Below are 22,789 nucleotides of genomic sequence, written 5' to 3'. Positions count from 1 at the left end.
CCTGGAAAGGTGAATTAGATAGATTTTCTGCAAGCATGCGACAGTTGGTCAAAGACTCCGTTAAATAGTTTAATGGATGATGATCAAAAGTTGTTTCAAATATCCAAGGTAACAGTTACTTTTAGGCAAACCTAAACAGACAATTAGCTAAAATCCTTAGTCATGTTTTTTCTAGGTAAACTAAACTCTAGGTTATAAAATACTCAGTGGGAGGAAGAGATGTATCTGATATGTCATTGATTTCACTCACGTTTCTCCCTGAATGTCCACACCATGAAATTCATGCTTGGCTTGGTTCCCTGTGAGCATCCCCCTTCGAATGGTGTTTGCATAAGTCAATATCAAGTTGGACGGAGAGAGTTTATAGTAAGTGGGTGAAAGGTGTGTGTCAACACGTCCTACGGTCTCTGTCATTTATTCGCACTGTGAGATCATTCTGTACTCCCTCATGAAGCCCTGGGAGTGTCCCCCTTCGGATGGGTTTTGTGTAGTTGGTCAAGATCAAGGTGAACTCTAGAGATGGATAGGGTTGCTTTAGGTTTTTCCCCAATCAGATTTTTTACCTTCGGATTGGCTGCTTAGGGCGGATCTCTAGGGCTTAAAATGGCGGGTCACACTTACGGAAAATTTTTGAGCAAGTTAATGATTTCTTGACCAAATCAATGATGACTAATCGTTATAGGAACAAAAGTTATTCTGGTATTAATGACTGGTTGAGAATTTTCTCAATTAAGAGAGGGTATAATTGACCTCCCTTCGACAGCTTTTGTCCTAAATCTTTGAAGCGTCAATGCGAAACTAAATGTTACACGGGGTTCATGTTAGGTTTGCTAAACCTTATTGGGTGTTGTATGTTTTTTCAACGGGTAGGTTTGTCCTAACGTAGGTCAATGTGTTTTTGTTTTCAGCAATGTGTTTGTATTTTCGTTTATTGCCTTTAATTTGACCTATTACATACAGTGGAAAGAGTCTTGTAAAACCTATTTCGTGGTAAATGACCTCGAGTTTCGTCATGGTTGAGGAATGTACTTAAGTCTCAACCCTTGATGCACTGCAAAGTGTTCGTAATGCATATGAGGTGTGGATAAAGGCTAATTCATTGGCCCAACTTCACATATTGGCTAGCATACCTGATGTTTTGGCCAAAAGGGTTGAGAACATGGTCATTGCACACAAGATCATGGGCTCATTGTATGATTTGTTTGAACGTCAGTTCTTACTTTTCGAGCACAGAGGGATGGATGACAAAACCAATAGTGTCAGTTCCCAAGTTAAACTCTAGGAAGAGAAAGCAAGTGTTGTTGACTTTATTGAGGTTCATAGAAGAGAAGTGTTCTCTGAAATTAAACTTAGAGCTTATTTAGGTTCTGATATTGATCCCACTACTCTCCAAAAGAGGAGGATGTCTAAAGACAATAAATATGATTTATTGGTCTTGAAGACATGTTTGGTAGAGAATGGTGATTCTGCCTGGATCCTTGATTTGGGTGCTACCAACCATGTCAATTCCTCTTACCAAGGATTCAGTTCTTGGGAAATGTTACCACAGGGAGAGATGATTCTATGAGTCGACACTGGTGAGGTTGTTTTCAGCTGTTGCTGTAGGCAGACTGAAGTTATTTTTGGACAAGAAACGAATTTATTACTGGATAATGTTTTTGTAGTTCCTCATATTAAGAGGAACTTAATCTCGGTTTCTTGTCTCATAGAACAAGGTTATACCGTCTCCTTTTCTAAGAATAAAGTGTTTATTTTCAAGAACGGAATAGAGATTGGTTTTGGTTCAATGGAAAGTAACTTATATGTACTAAGGTCATTAGTCATAAAAGCCTTGTTTAATACTGAAATGTTTAGTACGGCAACAACAGCTAAAAGACAAAAGGTTTCTCCTAAGGAAAACGCCCATCTTTGGCATCTAAGGTTAGGTCACATAAACCTCAATAGGATTGAGCAGTTGGTGAAAAGTGGACTTCTAAAGAGTTTAGAAGAAAACTCCTTGGCGGCGTGTGAATCATGCCTCGAAGGCAAGATGACCAAACGACCTTTTACTGGAAAAGGTTACAAAGCTAAGAAAGCCTTGGAGCTTGTACATTCAGACCTTTGTGGTCCGATGAGTGTTAGAGCTCAAGGTGGGCATGAATATTTCATCTCTTTCATAGATGATTATTCAAGGTACGGGTATCTCTACCTAATGCAACGTAAGTCTGAAGCCCTTGACAAGTTCAAAGAGTATAAGGCTGAAGTTGAATACTTGTTAAGTAAGAATATAAAAACACTATAATCTAACCGTGGTGGAGAGTATTTGGACCTCCAATTCCATAACTAAATGATAGAACATGGGATTGTATCCCAACGCTCGACCCCAAGTACACCTCAACAGAATGGTGTATCAGAAAGGAGAAACAGGATCTTGTTGGACATGGTTCAGTCTATGATGAGTTATGCTCATCTTTCAGACTCGTTTTGAGGTTTTGCAGTGGAGACTGCATGCTACATTCTAAACAATGTTTCCTCGAAAAGTGTTTCTGAAACACCTTTTAAGTTGTGGAGAGGCTGAAGGTAGTTTACGCCACTTCAGGATTTGGGGGTGTCTGTTCCATGTGCTTGTGACAAACTCGAAGAAGTTGGAATCGCGTTCGAAAGTTTGCCTCTTTGTAGGCTACCCCAAGGAAACGAGGGGTGGATACTTCTATGATTCAAGTGAGAACAAAGTGTTTGTTTCTACAAATGCTATCTTCTTGGAGGAAGACCACATAAGGGATCATAAGCCATGAAGTAAGCTCATTTTACATGAGATTTCTAATGAGACTGAGACTACTGAGGGTTCAATAAGAGTTGTTGAACAGATCGATAGATCAACAAGAGTTGTTAATGTTGGTATATCTAGTCAACCTGCTCAAGATTTGAGACTGTCTTGACGTAGTGGGAGGGTTATGAACCCACCGGATCACTACATGGTTTGACTGAAGCCCAGAACATCATTTCTAATGATGAAGTCGAGGATCCATTGTCTTTTATGAAAACAATGGAGAATGTTGCCAAGGATGAATGGATTAAAGCCATGAACCAGAAGATGGAGTCTATGTACTTCAATAACGTCTAAGAGCTTGTGGATCCACCTGATGGGGTAAGACCTATAGGGTGTAAGTGGATCTATAAGCAAAAGAGAGGTGTAGATGGAAAAGTGCAAACCTTTAAGACTAGAGTCATGGCAAAGGGTTATACCCAGGTCGAGGGAGTGGATTATGAGGAAACTTTCTCACCTGTTGTCATGCTCAAGTTTATTAGGATACTCCTGTCCATAGCCACGTTTTATGATTATAAGATATGGCAAATGGACGTCAATACTGCCTTTCTTAATGGTAATCTTAAGAAGACCATCAACATGACTCAACCAGAGGGGTTCGTAGTTCCGAATCAAGAGCAAAGTGTTTGCATGCTTAATAGGTCCATTTACGGGCTGAAACAAGCGTCTAGATCATGGAACATTAGATTTAATAGTGCGGTCAATTCGTTTGGCTTTGATCAGAAAGTTGATGAGCCTTGTGTTTACAAGAAGATGATCAACAGCTCATTAGCTTTCCTGGTACTGTATGTGGATGATATCCTACTCATTGGAAATGATGTATGGTATTTGACTGACATTAAAAAGCGGCTAGCTACCCAGCTCCAAATGAAAGATTTGGGTGAGTCACAGTATATTCTAGGGATCCAGATTATTCGAGATTGTAAGAACAAAAGGTTAGCCTTGTCTCTGGCATCGTACATCGATCAAATGTTGATCAGGTACAGGTTGTAGAATTCCAAGAGGGGTTTATTACCCTTCAGGCATGGAATCGTTTTGTCTAAGGATCAATTTCCTAAGACACCTCAAGAGGTTGAGGAGATGGGATAGATTCCCTATCCTTTAGCTGTAGGAAGCTTAATGTATGAAATGTTGTGTACCAGACCCGACATTTGCTATGTAGTAGGGGTTATCAGTCGTTACCAATCCAGTCCAGGATTTGATCACTGGACGGCGGTCAAGACAATCCTCAAGTATCTTTGGAGAACGAGGGACTACATGCTCGTGTATAGAGATAAGGATTTGATCCTTACAAAATACATAGACTCTGACTTTCAGATCGATCGAGATTCTCGTAAATCGACGTCGGGGTCAGTGTTCACTCTGAATGGAGGGGCCGTAGTGTGGCAAAACATCAAGCAAGGATGCATCAAGGACCCCACTATGGAAGCCAATACATAGCCACTAGTGAAGCAACTAAGGAGGTCGTTTGGCTGAGGAAATTCTTTACAGATTTGGAAGTTATTCCAAATGTGGATTTGCCTATCATTCTTTATTATGATAACAGCGGAGCTATGGTAAATTTGAAGGAGCCTCAGAGTCATCGTCGAGGCAAGCATATCGAACGAAAATACCACTTGATCAGGGAGATTGTGCATCATGGTGATGTGATAGTTACAAAGATCGCATCGCTGCACAACGTTGCTGATCCCTTTACAAAGGCTCTCACGGCTAGTGTTTGAGAGTCACCTCAAGAGTCTAGGTCTGTGGGACATGCAACTTCTTGTCTAGAGCAAGTGGAAGATGATACTGGGGTATGCCTTAGTTTATTGTATATTGTACATGTATTTATCTTGTATTGTACATTAGTCTCTCGAGGCATTAAGACAAGTGGGACATTATTGAGATTGGTGTCCTAATTCTCCCGAAGTCCTATAATTTGTAATCTATACACATTGTTATGAATAAGATAAGAGTTATTTTATTTGGCATTTACTCATATCCAATAAACAAAGCTCCATGGTTATCGGATGTAAACTTAAGCATGTATATGAGATATACAAGTGGATCATGCCTTAAGTGATAACCTAAATAGGTCTCTAGTATAAAGATTAAGGAGGGATACCTGATCCTGGTGACACTACGGATACGACCCCCTTTGTAGAGGTTTGCAAGTGTTGTAAACTACTAGAGATGGTAGATCCTGACCATTCATGTGGAGACATGCGAGCCGAGGTGTCCTATACAAAGAGTTTGTGTAAGATCAGACCACGACATGATTCGTCTCTATATATAACACCGTTGATACTGGAGACTTACTTCTCACCTAAACGACTACAGCTGACATGACCTAAATCTTTAGTGTTTTGGGAACTCCTACCTTTAAGGGCGGTCCTTTGATTAGTATGGGTGAGAGTGGCTACATTGTCAACTCAACATGCCTACCTTTTTGGGGACTTGTCTGATTTGGGAGCTGGGAACTCAGTTACACAAGATAGAATTCACTCATTCCTCAATGCAGGGGTAAGTAGATAGATTGCTCCCTTAAGGACTGATTCCGAGGCTTAAACATAGTGGCCATAACTTCTCTTTGGAAGAGAGGACTCAGTCATAGTAAGACTATGACTTATGTTCATTAGAGGGATCAATGGTACTTAAGGAGTTAGATATAATGACAGGGGCATAACGGTTATTGGCTTAACTGTAGTTACGAGCGATCTATAAAGGGTTATCGCGCTATTGATTGGTTGATATTGACACATAATATAGTTGTAGTAAGGTAAGTTCAGCTGTCGATCATTAATGAAGTGCCTGGCAGTTAACGGATGGTAGATCCTATAACTAAAGAGTTTAGTTAGTTATTTACTTACCGTTGGAGCTTTGAGCTATAGATCCATAAGGTCCCATTGGTAGCTCAATGGATTCAAGTTGAGAATCAGTTCTTGGTGTTGATTTGAAATGTTCAGATTCACAAGAGGAAATTCGGTTATATATGGTATGATCAGTATAGTGTATGAGATACATCAAGTGGAGGATTAATGGAAAAGAGATTTGCATTAAGGACCATGAAATAGTAAAAGAGCTATAGTTTACATGTTTCATGAGATGAAATATTAAAACTATAGGTTATAAATATAGTATGGTAAGTTAGTTATCATATATATTAATTATTGGACAATTATCTCTTTTTCTCTAATAACTAATTGAGTGGGAGGTTATTGGTGGTTTCATGGTAACCGTGAGATAAAAGAAAAAATGTTTTCCTAAATTTAGTAGTTGAAGATTAATATTTTCTATTCTCGAAAAGACTCACGGTGGCTGTCAAGTGAACAAGATTCACTAAACGACAGCTAAAGAGAGACTAGACGATCATGGAGTGATACTATACGATAGTTCAATCAGCTGGCTTTTAGCTAAACGATCATGCAACTTTTGTTAAATGATCGTAGAGCTTCTTCCAAACAATTGGGCATCGTCTATACGATAGACCTCTGCCATCTTCCACTTGTTGAATCGTTTACACCATTGTTCCTCCGGTCTCGTCCTCTAACCAAGTCCACACAAAGCCCACACTTCTGGATTCTAACACCGAGAATACCAAGGTAGCCATTGTGGTGGTGTCGTACTCAACTCGATATTGTTCGAGGTTATTTGGAGGCCGTTCATTGAGTTCGTGGTGTACGTGTGGTGTTTGCTAATTTTTCGTGATCTTGGAGATCGTTGAGTTCAAGCATTCGTGTGTTACAGTCTTGGAGTCTGTTCGAGCATTTATTAACAAGGGTGTTGAAGATGAGTCTTCAATGGTATGTGTATTCTTTCTCTTGATCGTATAGTAAAGCATGGTGTAATTTCGTTTTGTGCATAGCCTGTATGTTTCTGTTTCTTGACTATAATTGTTGTTGTTCAAATACTAATGGAATTTGGAATGATCATTCTGTTGCTCTTGGAAATCTTCATGTCTGATTTCCTTCATCAACACTAGTCACACGCCCAAGAAAACTCGATCACGTGCACGAACGAAACGAACAACCAGTGAAAATCACGAATTGTCAAATCCTCGAACATAATCGAGTAACACTCAATTCTTGATCCTCAAATAGCAAACTCGACAGTACCAAGAGGCTACCTTGGTATTCTCGGTGTGAGAATCCAGGAGGTGTGAGCTCTGTGTGGATTTGGTAGAGGGAAAGAGGAACCAATCGATCGGGTAAACGATCGAGTAAGTGGGAGAATGAGAAAGTCAATCGTATAGACTTAGTACTCGATCGTTGGGTAACGAAGAGCTATCATCTAGCAAACTCGATGTCTCGATGCTTGATCATTCACTCTCTCAAAGGCTATTGTATAGCTATTTTCTTTACCCGATCGAAATGAGTTTCATCATCGAAAAATTAAAATCGATTTTTCCTTTTATCTATCAGTTATTAAAACTGATAAAAACCTCCCACTCAATCGGTTAATAAAGAAAAATAACCAACCACAATTATCTTTTAATTGTTTTTGTTATGAATAAATATAATAACTAATGTATCATATTATATTTATAACCTATAGTTTTAATACACATCATATGTAATATTTAAACCAGATTTCTTTTTCTCGTTTATTGCATTTAATATAAACCATATTTATATTAATTCCTCCAATTAATGTATCGAATACATCAAATCAATTATATCACATATAATTGAAGCAATTTAATTATATCATAAATAATCAAATTCTCTCTTGTTAATTTGAACATTTCAAACTAACCCAAAAACTAATTCTCAACATGAATCCATTAAGCTACTAAAAGGACCTTATGGACCTATAGCTTGAAGCTCCAACGGTACGCAAAGGACTGACTTAACTCTTTTAATCATGATATCCACCAACCGTTAACTTTCGGGTACTCCACTAATGACTGACAGCTGCACTCTTTGTACTAATATATTTCTATATCCATTAGATATAACTAATCAACCATATGATGACACTTTACAAATCACTTGTAAGTACACTTGGGCAAATTTACCATTTTGCCCCTAGAGTTACATCTAACTTCTTAAGTGTCACGTATTCCTCTAATGAACAATACATCATAGTCCCACTATGAGTGAACACTTCTCAGGCCATGAAAAGGTGTGGCGCCACATTGTGCAAGCTCCGCGATCAGCCCTTAAGGGAGAAATTTATCTACTTACCCTGCTTCAAGGAAGAACTGAATTTCGTCTTGTGTAACTGAGTTTCCAGCTCCCCAATCAAACGAATCCCCAAAGTGGTAGGTTTGAGTCGACAATCTGGCCACTCACACCCATGCAAATCAAAGGACCGCCCTCATAGATAGGAGTTCCCAACTCACTCAGGATTAAGGTCATGTTACCTATGGTCATCTTAGTGAAATGAAAGTCTCTGTCATGAACGACATTATATAACGAGACTAAACATTTTATGGTTCGGTCTTATACAAATTTCTTTATATAGAGTATCCCCGCTCGCATGTCTAATACATGAATCTCATGATCAAACCATTTGTAGCACTTTACAACACTTGTAACATCTACAAAGTAGGCCACACTCATAGCGTTACCAAGAAAAGGTTTCCCTCCTTTATCCATATACTACAGACTATTTAGGTTATCACTTAAAGCATGATTCACTTGTATGTCTCCACACACATGCTTAAGTTACAAAGATAACCAGGGATCTTAGTTTATTGGTTTGTGGTTAATGTAACTAAAATATCTTATATTTCATAGACTATAAAGAATAAAATATCTCATATTATTACATCACAAATGTTTGTTCATACATGTATTTACAAACTACAAAATCCTATGAGATTTAGGGCATCAATCCCAATAGTATCCATAGTGTTACCAGGATAAGGTACTCAACCTTATTCATATACTATAAACTTTTCAGGTTATTCCTTGAATGCAATCCAATTGTATGTCAACTACATACTGTTTAAGTTATATTAAATAACCTTGGATATTAGTTTACTAGATTTTTATGCAAATGATGTAGAATAATTTATTCATTAAATAAAATTTTTATTTATTTATTAATAATTTGTTTACAAAAAACACAGACTACGAGATTTAGGACATAAATTCTAACAATCTCCCACTTGTCCTAAAGCTAGTAGGATGTATAATACATGTAAAAGATAAATACAATAAACTAGGCATACAATATACCAATCATATCTCCCAGTTGCCCTAGTTTAATTGATACATATCTCGTAGACCTAGGCCTTTTAAATGACCATCGAACACTTTAACCGTGACAAACTCGATAAATGGATAAAAATTGTTGTACTCTGATGTTATTTGCGTGAAGATCATGTCCCCTCGTTGCACGATCTCCCCCATCATATGATACTTCCGTTCTATGTGCTTTCCTCTAGTTTGAGGTGAATGAACTCTAATGAGAGAACCTTGAGCGGAAGCAGATCGACCAAATTCCATAATTTATTGAATGCAAAGTTTTACAGTAAACAAACAATAAGATATGCATTTAAATCTAAATTACAACATGATTTAAAAGAAAATAGTTTCAAGAAACCTCACCATTGAAGACCTTTTTCTTCACGTTTTCCTTGAATGGATCACAAACTTCTTGAAGACCTTCTTCAAGATAAACCTCGAACCAAAATCGGGCACTACCACAATGGATACCATGGTATTTTCAGGGTGAAAACCCATGAGTGGTGGGCTCTGACTATTTTGGTTAAGAGGGAAAAAATTAATGTGTAGAGGGGGAAGAAGATTGATAACTTTCAATACTCAAGACAAAGTACACAGAAAACTTTTGTATTTCTCAATCTAACTCAAGCGTTAAACCAACAACATTCATTGAGGAAGAAGAAAAACATTTTTCTTTTCTACTTGCCATAAAATTAACCACCACCCACTAATGTGGGTGGAGAGAAAAGATGGGGAAGGGAATTGTAACTCCCTTTCTTATTATTAAAAAAGTAATAATAATATAAATATAAATAATATAAATATAATATGATAAACATAAATATAAATTATATGTTATATCAAATATAACATATAACCTATAGTTTTAATGTTGTATCACATACAATATAAACTATAGGTTTTTTTTTCTTTTTTATATGACATTTAATATAAATCATATTTATATTAAATTTAACAACTGTGAATCCCATTCATAGCAAATATATTTGAATCTTATTCAAATATTTATTTCTCCCCATTAAACTATAATGTATCAAATACATTATGACAATTATATCACATATAATTGAAACAATTTAATTATATCATATATAATTAAATCCCTCTATTAATTTGAACAATTCAAATTAATCTAAAAACTGATTCTTAACTAAATCATATTGAGCTACCAAAGGGATCTCATGGATCTGTAGCTTGAAGCTCTAACAGTATATGAATAATTAATTGAACTCTTTAATTACATTATTCACCATCCGTTAACTGTCGAGCACTCCAGTAAAGACCGACAGCTACACTCTTTACACTATAGATATATTTCTGTGTCTATTGGATATAACAAATCAATAGTACGATGACCCTTCACAAATTGCTCATAAGTACAGCTAGGCCAAATTATTGTTTTATCCCTGTAGTTACATCTAACTCCTTAAGTACCATTGATCCCTCTGATAAACAATAGATCATAGTACTACTATGACTAAACCCCTCTCGGGCCAGGAGAGAGTATGGTGCCACATTGTTCAAGATCCGGAATCAGCCCTTAAGGGAGCAATTTATCTACTTATCCCTGCCTCCGGGAAGGAATGAATTCCATCTTGTGTAGCTGTGTTCTTAACTCCTCAATCAGACGAATCCCCAAAATGGTAGGCTTGTTGAGTCAGCGATCTGGTCACTCTCACTCATACAAATCAAAGAACCGCCCTCATAAGTAGGAGTTAACAACTCACTCGGGATTCAGGTCATGTTACATATGGTCATCCTGGTGAAATGTAAGTCTCTATTATGAACGGTGTTATATAATGAGACTAAACATTTCGTGGTCTGGTCTTATACAAACTCTTTTGTATAGAATATTCTCGCTCACATGTCTATACATGAATGACCAGGATCAAATCATTTGTAGCACTTTACAATATTTGTAACACTTACAAAGTGGGCCATACTCGTAGCGTAACTAGGATAAGGTACTCAACCTTATCCATCTACTACAAACCATTTAGGTTATCACTTAAACATGATCCACCCGTATGTCTCTACATACATGTTTAAGTTACAAAGATAACCTTGGATGTTAGTTTATTGGTTTGTAGTTAATGCAACTAAAATATCATATATTTTATAGACAATGAATAAAATATCAAATATTTTATTAAATACAGAATGAGTTTGTTCAATAATGTTTACAAACTATAGAACCCTATGAAATTTAGGGCATTAGCCCTAATATGAGGTTCCTTCAAATTTTCCACAACACCATTTTGTCACAATAAAGAGTGATAGGAAAAAACATATTTGGAACACCTTCCAAATCAATCAAGAAATTTCTCAGTCAAATAACTTCTTTAGCAGCTTCACAAACAGCTACATATTCAGCCTCCATAGTAGAGTTCGTAACATAACCTTGTTTTATGCTGCACAAGACTATAACTCCTCCACTAATAGTGAACATTGATCCTAATGTAGATTTCCTAGAATTCTTATCAGTCTAAAAATCAGAGTTCGTGTATCCTATAAAGATCAGATCCTTAGCACCACACCCAAGCATTTAGTTCCTCGTTCTCCTAAGATACTTGAGGATTGTTTTTACTGTTGACCAATGATCAAATCCCAGATTAGATTGATACCTAGTGACAATCTCAATTACATAGTATATATCTGTCCTACATAGCATGACATACATAAGGCTGCCTACAGCCGATGAATATGGAATCCATCTCATTTCCTCAACTTCTTGAGGTGTTTTAGAACATTGTTCCTTAGACAAGGTAATTCCATGCCTAAAAGGTAAGTTACCATTCTTGGAATTTTGCATCGAAAAGAAAAGGCAAAACAAAATAAAGATTTGTTATGACAACCATTTTATCAATATACAATACTTAAGACAAGGTTGGCATTTTGTTCTTGCGATTTCTAATCATTTGAACGTCAATCACATATCGTGTTTCTCCTAAATCTTTCATTTGGAATTGAGTAGATAACCAATTTTTAATGTTAGTAAGAAATCTTATATCATCCCAATGAAAAGGATATCATCTATGTACAACACGAGAAAAACAACAGATTATTTGAGTGCATTGTCAAACCTCATGTTCCAATGTTTGGATGTCTACTTCTAAATGGATCGTTTTAGCTTAAAAAACTTTTTCCCCTGACCTTGTTTTATGAATTCCTCTAGTTGATTCATATAGATGTTCTCATCATGATTGTCATTCAGAAAATCAATCGACATCCATTTTTTATATTTGATAGTCATAATATATGGCAACTAATAAGAGAATACGAATAGATTTTAACATGGTAATAGGAAAAAAGGTTTCTTTATAATCAGCCCCTTTTACTTTGGAATAACCCTTTGCCACAAGTCTTGCTTTGAAGGTTTGAACCTTTCCATCTACACCCTTATTTCTCTGGTAGATTTATTTGCGACCTATATGTTTTACTTCATCAGATCGATCTACAAGTACTCAGACTGAATTGGATACATAGATTCCATTTCAAGATCTATGACTTTGACCAATTCATCTTTGTTAACATCTTCCATTGCCTTTTTAAAAGATAATGGATCCTTAATTCCATCGTTAGATATGATGACATGGGCTTCTGTTAAACCCATATATCTCGTAGGATGGGATATAACCCTCCCATTATGACGAGACTCTCAATTGTTGAGAATGATTTTTACTAGATGTGCTAATACCATCAACAACTCCTATTGATGTACCAACATTGTCAATATCTTTCGTTGAAATACTGTTATTTTCATTAGAAATTTCACTTATAATTAATTTATTGCGTGGTTTATGATCTCTTACATGATCTTCCTCATTTGTAGATACAAATACCTTATTCTCTTTTGGATCATAAAAGAGACCACCTCTAGTTTCCTTGGGATAGCCTATAAGTAAACATAACTTCAAACGAGGTTCCAATTTCTTTGGGTTTGTTGTTAGCACATGTGCTAGACATCCCCAAATTCTGAAATGTTGTAAATTCTCTTTACGTCCTTTCTATAATTCAAAAGATATTTCTGAAACACTTTTGGATGGAATGTTATTCAGGATATATACTACAGTCTCAAAAGAAATCAGGTAAATGAGCATAACTCATCATAGACTAAATCATGTCTAACAAAGTTTTATTTCTCTTTTTTAATACACCATTCTGTTAAGGTGTACCAGGTGATGAGAGTTGGGATATGATTCCATGTTCAATCATATAGTCTTGGAATCTCAAGTCCATATGCTCTCCACCTCGATTAGATTGAAGTTTGTTTTACCTAATAAATTTTCAACTTTAATGTTATACTCTTTGAACTTTTCAAGAGCTTCAATAGGTAAAGATATCCAAAACTCAAACAATTGTCTATTAAAAAATGAAATATTCAAAACTTCCTCTTGCTTGAACATTCATTAGACCACAAAGATCTGAATGTACAAGTTCCAAAGGTTCTTTGGCTCTATAACCTTTTCCAGTAAAAGGTCTTTTAGTCATTTTATCTTTAAGGCATGACCCACATACTAATAATGAACTTTTCTCTAACTCATTTAGAATTTCATTTTTTTACCAATTTCTCAATCCTATTGAGGTTTATGTCACCTAGTCTTAGGTGCCAAAGGTAGACATTTTCTTTAGAAGAAAATTTTTGTCTTTTATTTTTAGTCGTTGTTTTGAATAATTCAGTATTGAAGAAAATTTTTTATGCTAACGGTCTTAGCACATATAAATTATCTTCTAAAGTTGCTGAAGAAATATCAACACTATTCTTGAAAATAAACGATTTATTTACAGAAAATGAAATTGATACATCTGTTCCATAAGATATGCAACTAAAATCAAGTTCCTTTTGATATCAGCAACTATAAATACATTATTTAATAATAAAAAAAGTTTTCTGGAAAGATAATTTTTTGCTCTCCATGGCAATTGACGAGACGACCTCTCCTATTCCGACCATCATGGTCATCTCACCAGCTTTCAGCTGCCTCCAAGAACTAATTCCCTATAAAGAAGAACAAACATGATTAGTGACTCCTAAATCAATTATCTAGGAAGAACTATCATTCTCCACCAAAGTTTCTAAGACAAGTAAATCATATTTACCTTCTTTGGCTTTCTTCTTCTCAGCCAAGTACTTATGGCAATTTCTCTTCCAGTGTTCATCTACATATGGAAACAGATTCCCTTTGCAGGTTTGGCCTTCTTGCCTTTCTGGGCAGTAGGAGGAGGGGTAACTTTATTCCCCTTTCCACTCTTTTTCTTCTCCCACTTCTTTGAACCAAAAGATGGTCCAGGTTTAGTTCCAGAGGTTGAACCTCTGTGGAAGTTCTTAAAAGAGCTGGCAATATTTTCTTCCTCATGTGCCATTTGACTTTCATCAAAGACTCATAGGTTTTCAGCTCATTAAGAAGAGTGGTTAGGATGTAGTCTAGCTTGTTCATAATAGTGTTACTACAAAATTAGAGGAAACTCTTCGGAGGAGTCTCCTGAATAAAGCTGATCTAGCTAGCTTCGTCAATAATCGACCCGTTCATATCGAGCACGTTGAAGTGGACCATCATATTGAGAACATATTCTCTGACAGAAGTCCCTTCTTACATCCGAGCATTAAAGATGAACTTCAAGGTGTCGTGCTTGAACTGTGTGGACGACTATCCAAACATATCACACAACGATTCCATGATCTCTCTAGCAGAAACTATATTCTCATGCTTCTTGGCTAGAACTTCAGACAAGTTGGCCAAGATGTATGCACATGCCTTTTTGTTGGCTTTAATCCATCTTTCATATGCTTCACGAACATTTCATGCAGTATTTGAGGCAGATATTTGAGGACATTCCTCAACTAAGATGGATTTCAGGTGGTCAATTACCGACGCAGTATTGATTGTGTTTTTCCATGTTGTGTAATTGTTGCTAGTAAGTTTATCAACAGAAAGCAAATTAATTACCGCACTAGTCATTTTTGTTGAAATAAACAAATTTTAATCTAAGTTAGATAACTGTAAAGCTCTTTAAAACCAATCTAGTTTAGCAAAAATAATAATGAAAACCCTTAAACTCATATTATTTTACAATGATACTTAGTGTTTTAGAACAAAAAATGACTGAAGGGTAGTCAGTTATTCTTTCACTAAATTGAGACACTCTCAAACAAACAATACACTAGAATTACTCTTATTCCTATAGTATTTAGTTACCATTATTTTAGTCAAGAAAACATTAACTTATTTAGTGGTTTTTGTGAGTGTTAACCCTCTGTTTTAGATCCCAAAGTTCCGCCCAACAAGTCAACCGAAGGAAAAAATCATATTGGTGCAAAAACTACGGTGGCCCTATCCATTACTAGAGTTTTGCCCTGATATTGACTCCATATAAACATCTTCTGAAGGGAGGACGTGCCCAGGGCACCACGAGGCCAAGTATGAAATCTCACTTTGCAAACTAATGAAGGAGACCGTGGGAATATTGACATATATCCTTCTCCCACTTACTATAAATACTCTCTCCATTAACTTTGGTATTGACCCATACAAACACTTTCTGAAGGGAGGATGCGCCTAGTACACAACGAGGCCAAGTATGAATCTCAGATGTGAACTTTTGACATAGAACGTGAGAGTAAATGTATATTGAATATACTTTTCCTCTCATTGAGTATTTTACGAATCAGGTTTCATTACTTAGTTAAACTTAGACTAAGTCGTTTATCTAAGTGATGTTTAAGTTTACCCAATATAATGTTTATATTGGATAGTTTAAGATAATGATTTAATTCACCAAATATTTTAATGAACTAATGCATTATTGCATGCTTATAAAATATTGACTAATTCACCTTCCAGGTCGGGTTGCTAGGTAGAGGTGTTTCACTCCTGTCAACTTAATTACCCCAATTCTTAGACAGAACCTTCCTTAGACAAAGGTCCTCTATAGTCAATATTTTATAAATTTAATCTTTTATTAACTTATTTTAAACCTATTAAAAAAAAGTAAAAGATTTTCCTATTTCTAATCTTATTAGAAACATTTTAGCATAAGGTTTTAATTTTCAATTCTTAAACATTTAAAAATTAAAAAATAAAAAGTCTTATGTTTGCATGTAACTCTTTATTATAGATTTTTAATTTATATGTCATATAACTTTTATATTGAAGAAATTAAAGTCCATAACTTGCATATTTTTATTTTCATTAACTAACATAATGCAACTATTATATAAGATTAATGAAAAATAAAACGATATAGTATGCACACACGTACATGACACACAAAGGCACACGCGCGCACACACACATGCACATGTACACGCACACACACACAATGTAACACACGCACACACACATGCATATACACATGCACATGCACACGCACACGCACGCATACCCACGCACACGCGCACACATACCCATAATGGTGACACACGCACATGCACACACACAATGGTGACATACGCACGCACGCACACACATACACACAATCGCGACACAAACACACACACATACACGCACACACACACACACATACACAATGGTGACACAGCAAGCATGCACGCACGTATACGTACACATACACACACATAGATACGCACACGCACACGCACGCATGCACGCACACACAGACACACAATGGTGACACACACACATATGCACACACACGCACACATACACACGCACACATACACACGCACGCACACGTGCATACACACACACATACGCTCACACACGTGCACACAACGCGCACACACACACGCACACATGCATGTACACACGCACGCGCACACACACACACACAATGGTGACACACGCACACGTACGCACACACAATAAATAGACGGATTTTAAAAAACATGACATATAATACACAACATGTAGATAATATAATAGATCAAGATTGACACCCCTAAAAGGATGAATTAAATCAGTATAACAATTATATTAATTTAATTAATCACAAAAATAACAAAAAAATGAAATTAATACAAAAAACTACTATAAAAACCATTTTGAGGATCAAATCCACGATCTTGGAACCGCCTACATGCACGCGTCTGATGCTTGGAGCATTGCAACGCTCCTCTCGAGCATAGCAACGCTGGTTTGGGAGGTTGTCGTAGCATAATGCTACTCTCCTCCACTGTAGGGATGAAAACCCTAAGGCACCGCGGAAGCCGTAACATACAGAACCCAAAACGTATTTCAAAATGCCATTTAAAATCAAAACAATATCTTTTTTTTGGAATAAAAACTACCGATCAAAATAGATTAAACATGCAATTCTAGAAACAAAATCTACAAAGAGAAGAAACCCTACTTTACAAATCTTTTGGGAATTTTGTGAATTATTCCGTACGAATTGGGAATGAGCACCACCACTTGGAGTCCTCCCTATTTTTACAGGGAAATTGAGGATTTAAGAATTGTGAGATTCTCTTTAGAAATTGGGAGGATTTTGGAAAAAACACAGCGAGGTTTTGCTTCTACCAAAAAAAAAAAAACACAACAACAACAAAGAGATAAAAAAATGCACTTTTTTTTTTTTACAGAGAGAATGAGAGAAGTGAGGAGACATGGGATGTAGTAACTCCCCTACGTGGGGAATTACATTTTTATTTAATTAAAACTAAATAAAACTATTTATTTAATTTAACTAAATAAATAAAAATCAATAACTATTTAAATCATATTTAAATGGTTCCCTCTCACATAACCTATAGTTTTAATGTGCATCTAATGTACATTAATTTTAACCTATAGTTTTGATTTAATCAGTTTAATTAAATTCAAATTTTAATTAATTAATTAATCATCCAAATAAATATCACATATTTAATTTAATTTCCCATGAATCATATTCAAAAATACTTCCCTCATTTAACCTATAGTTTTAATGTGCATCCAATGCATATTATTTTTAACCTATAGTTTTCAATATGAATCTTATCCATATTAAATTAATGAACTCCTTTCAAATGTTTCGTTCTCTCATTTATCAATTTTGAATCATATCCAAAATTAATAATAAAGTCTAAAATTAAACTTTATATTAAAATGTATCGACATACATTAAAAAATCTTAATTCTAAATTTGAATATTTCAAATTCAATTTAATGACAAATTACCTCAATACCTTTTACAAGGTAGGATAGGGATCTAATAGACCTACAGATCAGAAGCTTCAACGATGTGAGATTAATTGGCTAAACTTATTAACCAAATTAATCACTATTCGTTAACTGTGGGAACACTCCACTAAAGACCCACAGTTGCACTCTTCTCACTACAAATAAGTTTATGTGTCCATAGATATAGATCAATATTAGTAAGTTAGTCCTTCACGAGTGTTTGTAACACCAGTTGGGTCAAATTATCGTTTTACCCCTAAGTTACCTCTATATCCTTAAGTATCAGTGCTCCTCTAATGAATAACCTATTTATGGTCCAACCATTAAACAGAAACCCTCTCGAGCCAGTGAGAGGGTAGAACCTTTTGTTTAAGTCTCGGAGACATCACTTAAGAGAACACTCATCTACTTACCTTGAAGTCGGGAAGGAGTGAAATTCATCTTGTATGATTATGTTCCTAGCTACTTACTTGGCTTATCCTTAAAATGGTAGGCATATTGAGTCAGCGAACTAGCCACTCTCACCCATACAAATCAAAAGAAAATCCCTCGTGAACAAAAGTTCATAATATACTCAGGAGTAAAACTAAGTTGCCTAAGTTATCCTATTGAAATAGGAACCTAACTAGTCAACGAAATTACATCAAATTGTTACTATTTTGCCGTCCAATCTTATGCAAACTCATTGCCCAAGATACCCCCACTCGTGTGTCTCCTACACGAATGCGTTGGATTTCTACATTTTTATCAAATACAAAGTGGGTCATATCCATAGTATTACCAGGATAAGGTACCCAACCTTACCCTTATACAATCGACCGTTTAGGTTGTATCTTAAACATTGATCCCTATATGTCTCTACATACAATTCAAGACCCATAAGACAAACTAAGATGTTAGTTTATTGGATTTTAGGGTTAATAATACAGAATTAAATAAAACATTGATAACACTTATTGAGAAAAACATTAATAACTATATTAATGATGGTCATTTAATTACATTCACTATTTATGAGTTTTAGGGTATAAAATCCAACAGTCACAAAGTTGCAACGCTGAAGTCGAATGTTGCAACGTTAGGACTTCTGTGTCTAGTGTAAATCACAGTGTTACAACATTGTGCTTACGCTCTAGCACAAAATGCAAGTTTCTGCTTCGATCCTTTGTCCGTTTTGCTCCAAATTTGATCTCCATCTTCAGCAACTCTTTCCAAAATCATGAATCGGACTTACAGACTCGACTATAGAATATAAATGCCCAAAACACCGGGCCGTTACATCGATCATATCAATGAAATAAATTTTAAACTAAGTTCCAATCTTGCAAACATCTATTATGCAAACCAATATCATACATCAAAATGTATAAAGATCCCACCATACCATTCTTTAAAATTCAAAACAAAAAATCAAGATAAAAATTAGGCTCTAATACTAATTAAAGAAATTGGATTCTTTGTGCTGAAGCGTGTGATCATTGTTTCCCTCAATTTTGTTATATGAATTTTAAACGGAACAATAATAAAGCTCTGGAATTAAATATGATCTTAAGAATTACCTTTGAAAAACAACCTTCAATTTCTTCACTCAATAGAATTGACCCTTCACAGCACTGCACGAATAAATGAATTATTTAAGGATTTCATTAACGATTGAATCGTAATAGACTTGAATTGCAAATACAAATAAATTGCTTCTAATCGTGTTCATCTATAATTATGAATCTGTCACAGTTTACTGTTACTGTTACGTTACTATTACTACTTGACCCTAACAGTAATGGTAACAACAATGGTAAAGGTAACAATAAATGTGGCAGATTCATAATTTTTATTAAAATGGTAACGGTAACGGTAAATATAGTGGGTCTCGTGTAATTTTCAATCATAATCGGATTAAAGCACCCTTCATTCCTCAATTAGTTACAAAATTTGAGATGGACCCCACAACTCATTACTATTGTGGAACACAGGTAAAACAACAACAAAAGTAATCAACTGATGTCCACTTTTTACATTACCATTGATAGATTGATTACCTTTAACATGAGGTAGACATGGCCTTAATTATATAAAGATATCAAATATGTACACAAATTAGGGTAAAATTATAATAATAAAAAAAGCCAAAATAGGAATTAAATTTTTTATTATATAAATCATAATTTAACCCTGGACCTTAAAAGTGTTAGAACATTTAAAATTAGAAAGAAAAAATCACACGATCCGTAAGTTAAGCTATGTCTGATTTTTATTTTTTATTTTATTTTTGTCTGAAGAATAATAATTGAAGAAGCAACGAAACTAAAAATCCAAGCAGCAGTTTCTTCCGATTTCCATGTCTCCGAAAAGCACGTCTCCATCTTCTTCCCCACGATTTATAGCCCTTCTTTTTCTCTTTTAACTTACTTTCTTCTGTTGAATTTCAAATGCAGCATAATCCTCCCTCAGATTTCCTTTCAGGCGAGTTCTTTCTCTCGCTTGCTCTGTAAGTTCCCTGTTTCTGCATTGAAAAAAAAATGATTCAAAATACGGAAAAAGGGGGAAGATGTTGTTTTCTTTTGTAATTCGAAAGTAAATAGTTTGATGTTGCTTGATGATTAAATGGTTCGATTGTTGTTTCCGCCGTAACCCATTTTTTCCAATCTGATGCAGCAGTTTTTAATCTGGACGTGTTAAGTGCGAGCGATCAATTGGTTTTGCGTTGTTTGATTTTGGGTTTCTTTGATTTCTAGTTATAAATGATTTTGTGGAGTATTGGGGAAGGATTGGAGATGGTGGGAGTTGGGAGTTGGGAGTGTTCTTGGCCAATTGGATTTGATTACAAAATGTTTGTGAAAAGGCCTGAATGAGCTCGTGATATATAAATTCAACCTTTTTTATCAAATTTTTTGTCTTGACTTAATTGTGCTTGTTCTTTTGAGATCATTTGGTGTTCTCAATTTTTTTTTTTTTTTTTGTTTATTATTCGGGTTATTCTGTTTAATAATCAATGTGAAGAAATTAAAGTTGATCCCTTTTTGTTTCTTGGTTTGATATGGTCTTATGCATTTTTTGTCACCTCATTATCTACAGGTTGAAGAAATTTGCTTCCGATGCTGGGTTTTGTTGGATTTTCTGTCTAGATTTCCTCTTGTTGTGTTGTGAATTCAAATGATACTAGCTCCAATGTGCTTTTCGATCTTGCGATTTCCGAAATTTGGAGTTCCTACTTTAGCTAATCTTTGGAGGGAAAACTTCCATCCTTTGAACAGGAATTGTTATCATAGTTCTTGGCATGATCAACTTGGTTTTAGGATCTATAACCTTGAAGGAGGGCAGAACAAGAGATGGATCAGAAAATCTATGACCACCAAGGCAGGGAGGAAAGCAAAAGCCAACCCTAGCAGTAAACCAACCAATATCAGGAATGAAATCCTTGAGGAATCGATCTCAACAAGCTGTACAGTTAGCATTAATAAGTCTGAGAAAAGTGAAACTCAGAAGCTTCAATATTGTGATATTCAACAATTAATTATTAAGAACAAGGAATTAGCTCGCCCGGTGACGGTTATAACCTTCGACATTGAAACAACAGGTTTTAGTAGAAACCTCGATAGAATAGTGGAGATTGCACTTCAAGATCTTTCAGGAGGAGAAAATAGCACCTTCCAAACATTAATAAATCCAGAGTGCTATATTCCAAATTCAGTTGTACATGGCATTACAAACCATATGGTCAGTAGACCCGATGTTCCAAGGTATCAAAACATTTGTTGTAATCTGATTTCTCTTATATTGTCCATTCAGTTCAGTGCTAGTTATAGTTATTTATCAATCATATATTCATATGCATATTAAAACATTCCTTTTTCTATGTTCATATAGGATGAAGGAACTTATTCCAATTTTATTACAATTTGTCGAAAGCCGTCAGAAACAGAAACCTGATGGTTATGTATTGTTGGTAGCTCATAATGCTCGTACCTTCGACGTGCCCTTCTTACTCAAGGAATTCAGCCGTTGCTCCTTTGATATTCCTCCAAATTGGCGATTTTTCGATAGTATTCCCTTAGCCCGTCAATTGATGAAGTCCTCCGGTTAGTTTTCCCTTTCCACATGTTATCTTGCTCTAGTTTATCTGTGAATAAAAGGATTGATGTGATGTAATGTAATATTGATGGCAATATCATGATCAGATTCGAAGATTACGAAAATATCGTTACAAGCTCTTCGTGAGTATTATGATATACAACTGGTGGGTTCAGCTCACCGAGCAATGTCAGATGTGAGGTCGTTGTCGTTGATTCTTCAGAGGCTTACTTTCGAGCTCAAGCTAGGTATCTCAGATCTCATTGAAAGATCTTTCACTGCTTCAGATCTAATTAATAAGAAGAAAAACTAGTCTCTTAAGTTATGTGCACAAATCAATCTTATTAACATAGTGATCAAGCCGTGCTTTTGTTGTATTGTTATTTACTAATTGTTGTAACTTCAGTTCATTCTTATTAGCAAAATGTTGGGCCAATTTATTTCTGGTCAGCAGATTTGTCTTGATGTCCATATTCTCCAAAAACTAGTGCCTGAATTGAAATGTCATGACATATAGTTTCTTTTTTCTTTTTTTTTTTTCCCTTGCTTTGAATGGATACTGAGATAAACAGTTGTTTATCAAGAAATATGAAAGGAAGATGTGTGTTCTGTTTTGA

At 35.5% G+C, this 22,789-nt stretch overlaps 1 protein-coding gene across 2 annotated transcripts; it reads left to right on the top strand.

The window, feature by feature from the left end:
* The first annotated feature begins 20,329 nt into the window (after positions 1–20,329).
* DPD1 (Polynucleotidyl transferase, ribonuclease H-like superfamily protein) lies at positions 20,330–22,789 on the top strand. Of its 2 annotated transcripts, none has more exons than XM_039022569.2 (4): positions 20,330–20,564; positions 21,177–21,841; positions 21,969–22,180; positions 22,280–22,789. In XM_039022569.2, exons 2-4 carry the CDS (start codon positions 21,255–21,257, stop codon positions 22,483–22,485), a joined length of 1,005 nt encoding a protein of 334 aa, XP_038878497.1. In that variant the 5' UTR covers positions 20,330–20,564; positions 21,177–21,254; the 3' UTR covers positions 22,486–22,789. The 2 variants fall into 2 exon arrangements, with proteins under 2 accessions (XP_038878497.1, XP_038878496.1); XM_039022568.2 differs by having other exon boundaries at positions 20,362–20,589.

The sequence above is a fragment of the Benincasa hispida genome, chromosome 2, assembly GCF_027475165.1.
Source record: "Benincasa hispida cultivar pf3 chromosome 2, pf3_genome.v1.1, whole genome shotgun sequence".
Taxonomy (NCBI): Eukaryota; Viridiplantae; Streptophyta; class Magnoliopsida; order Cucurbitales; family Cucurbitaceae; genus Benincasa; species Benincasa hispida.
The sequence above is the reverse complement of the archived record's forward strand: the minus strand, read 5'-3'. Positions and strand labels throughout refer to the sequence as shown.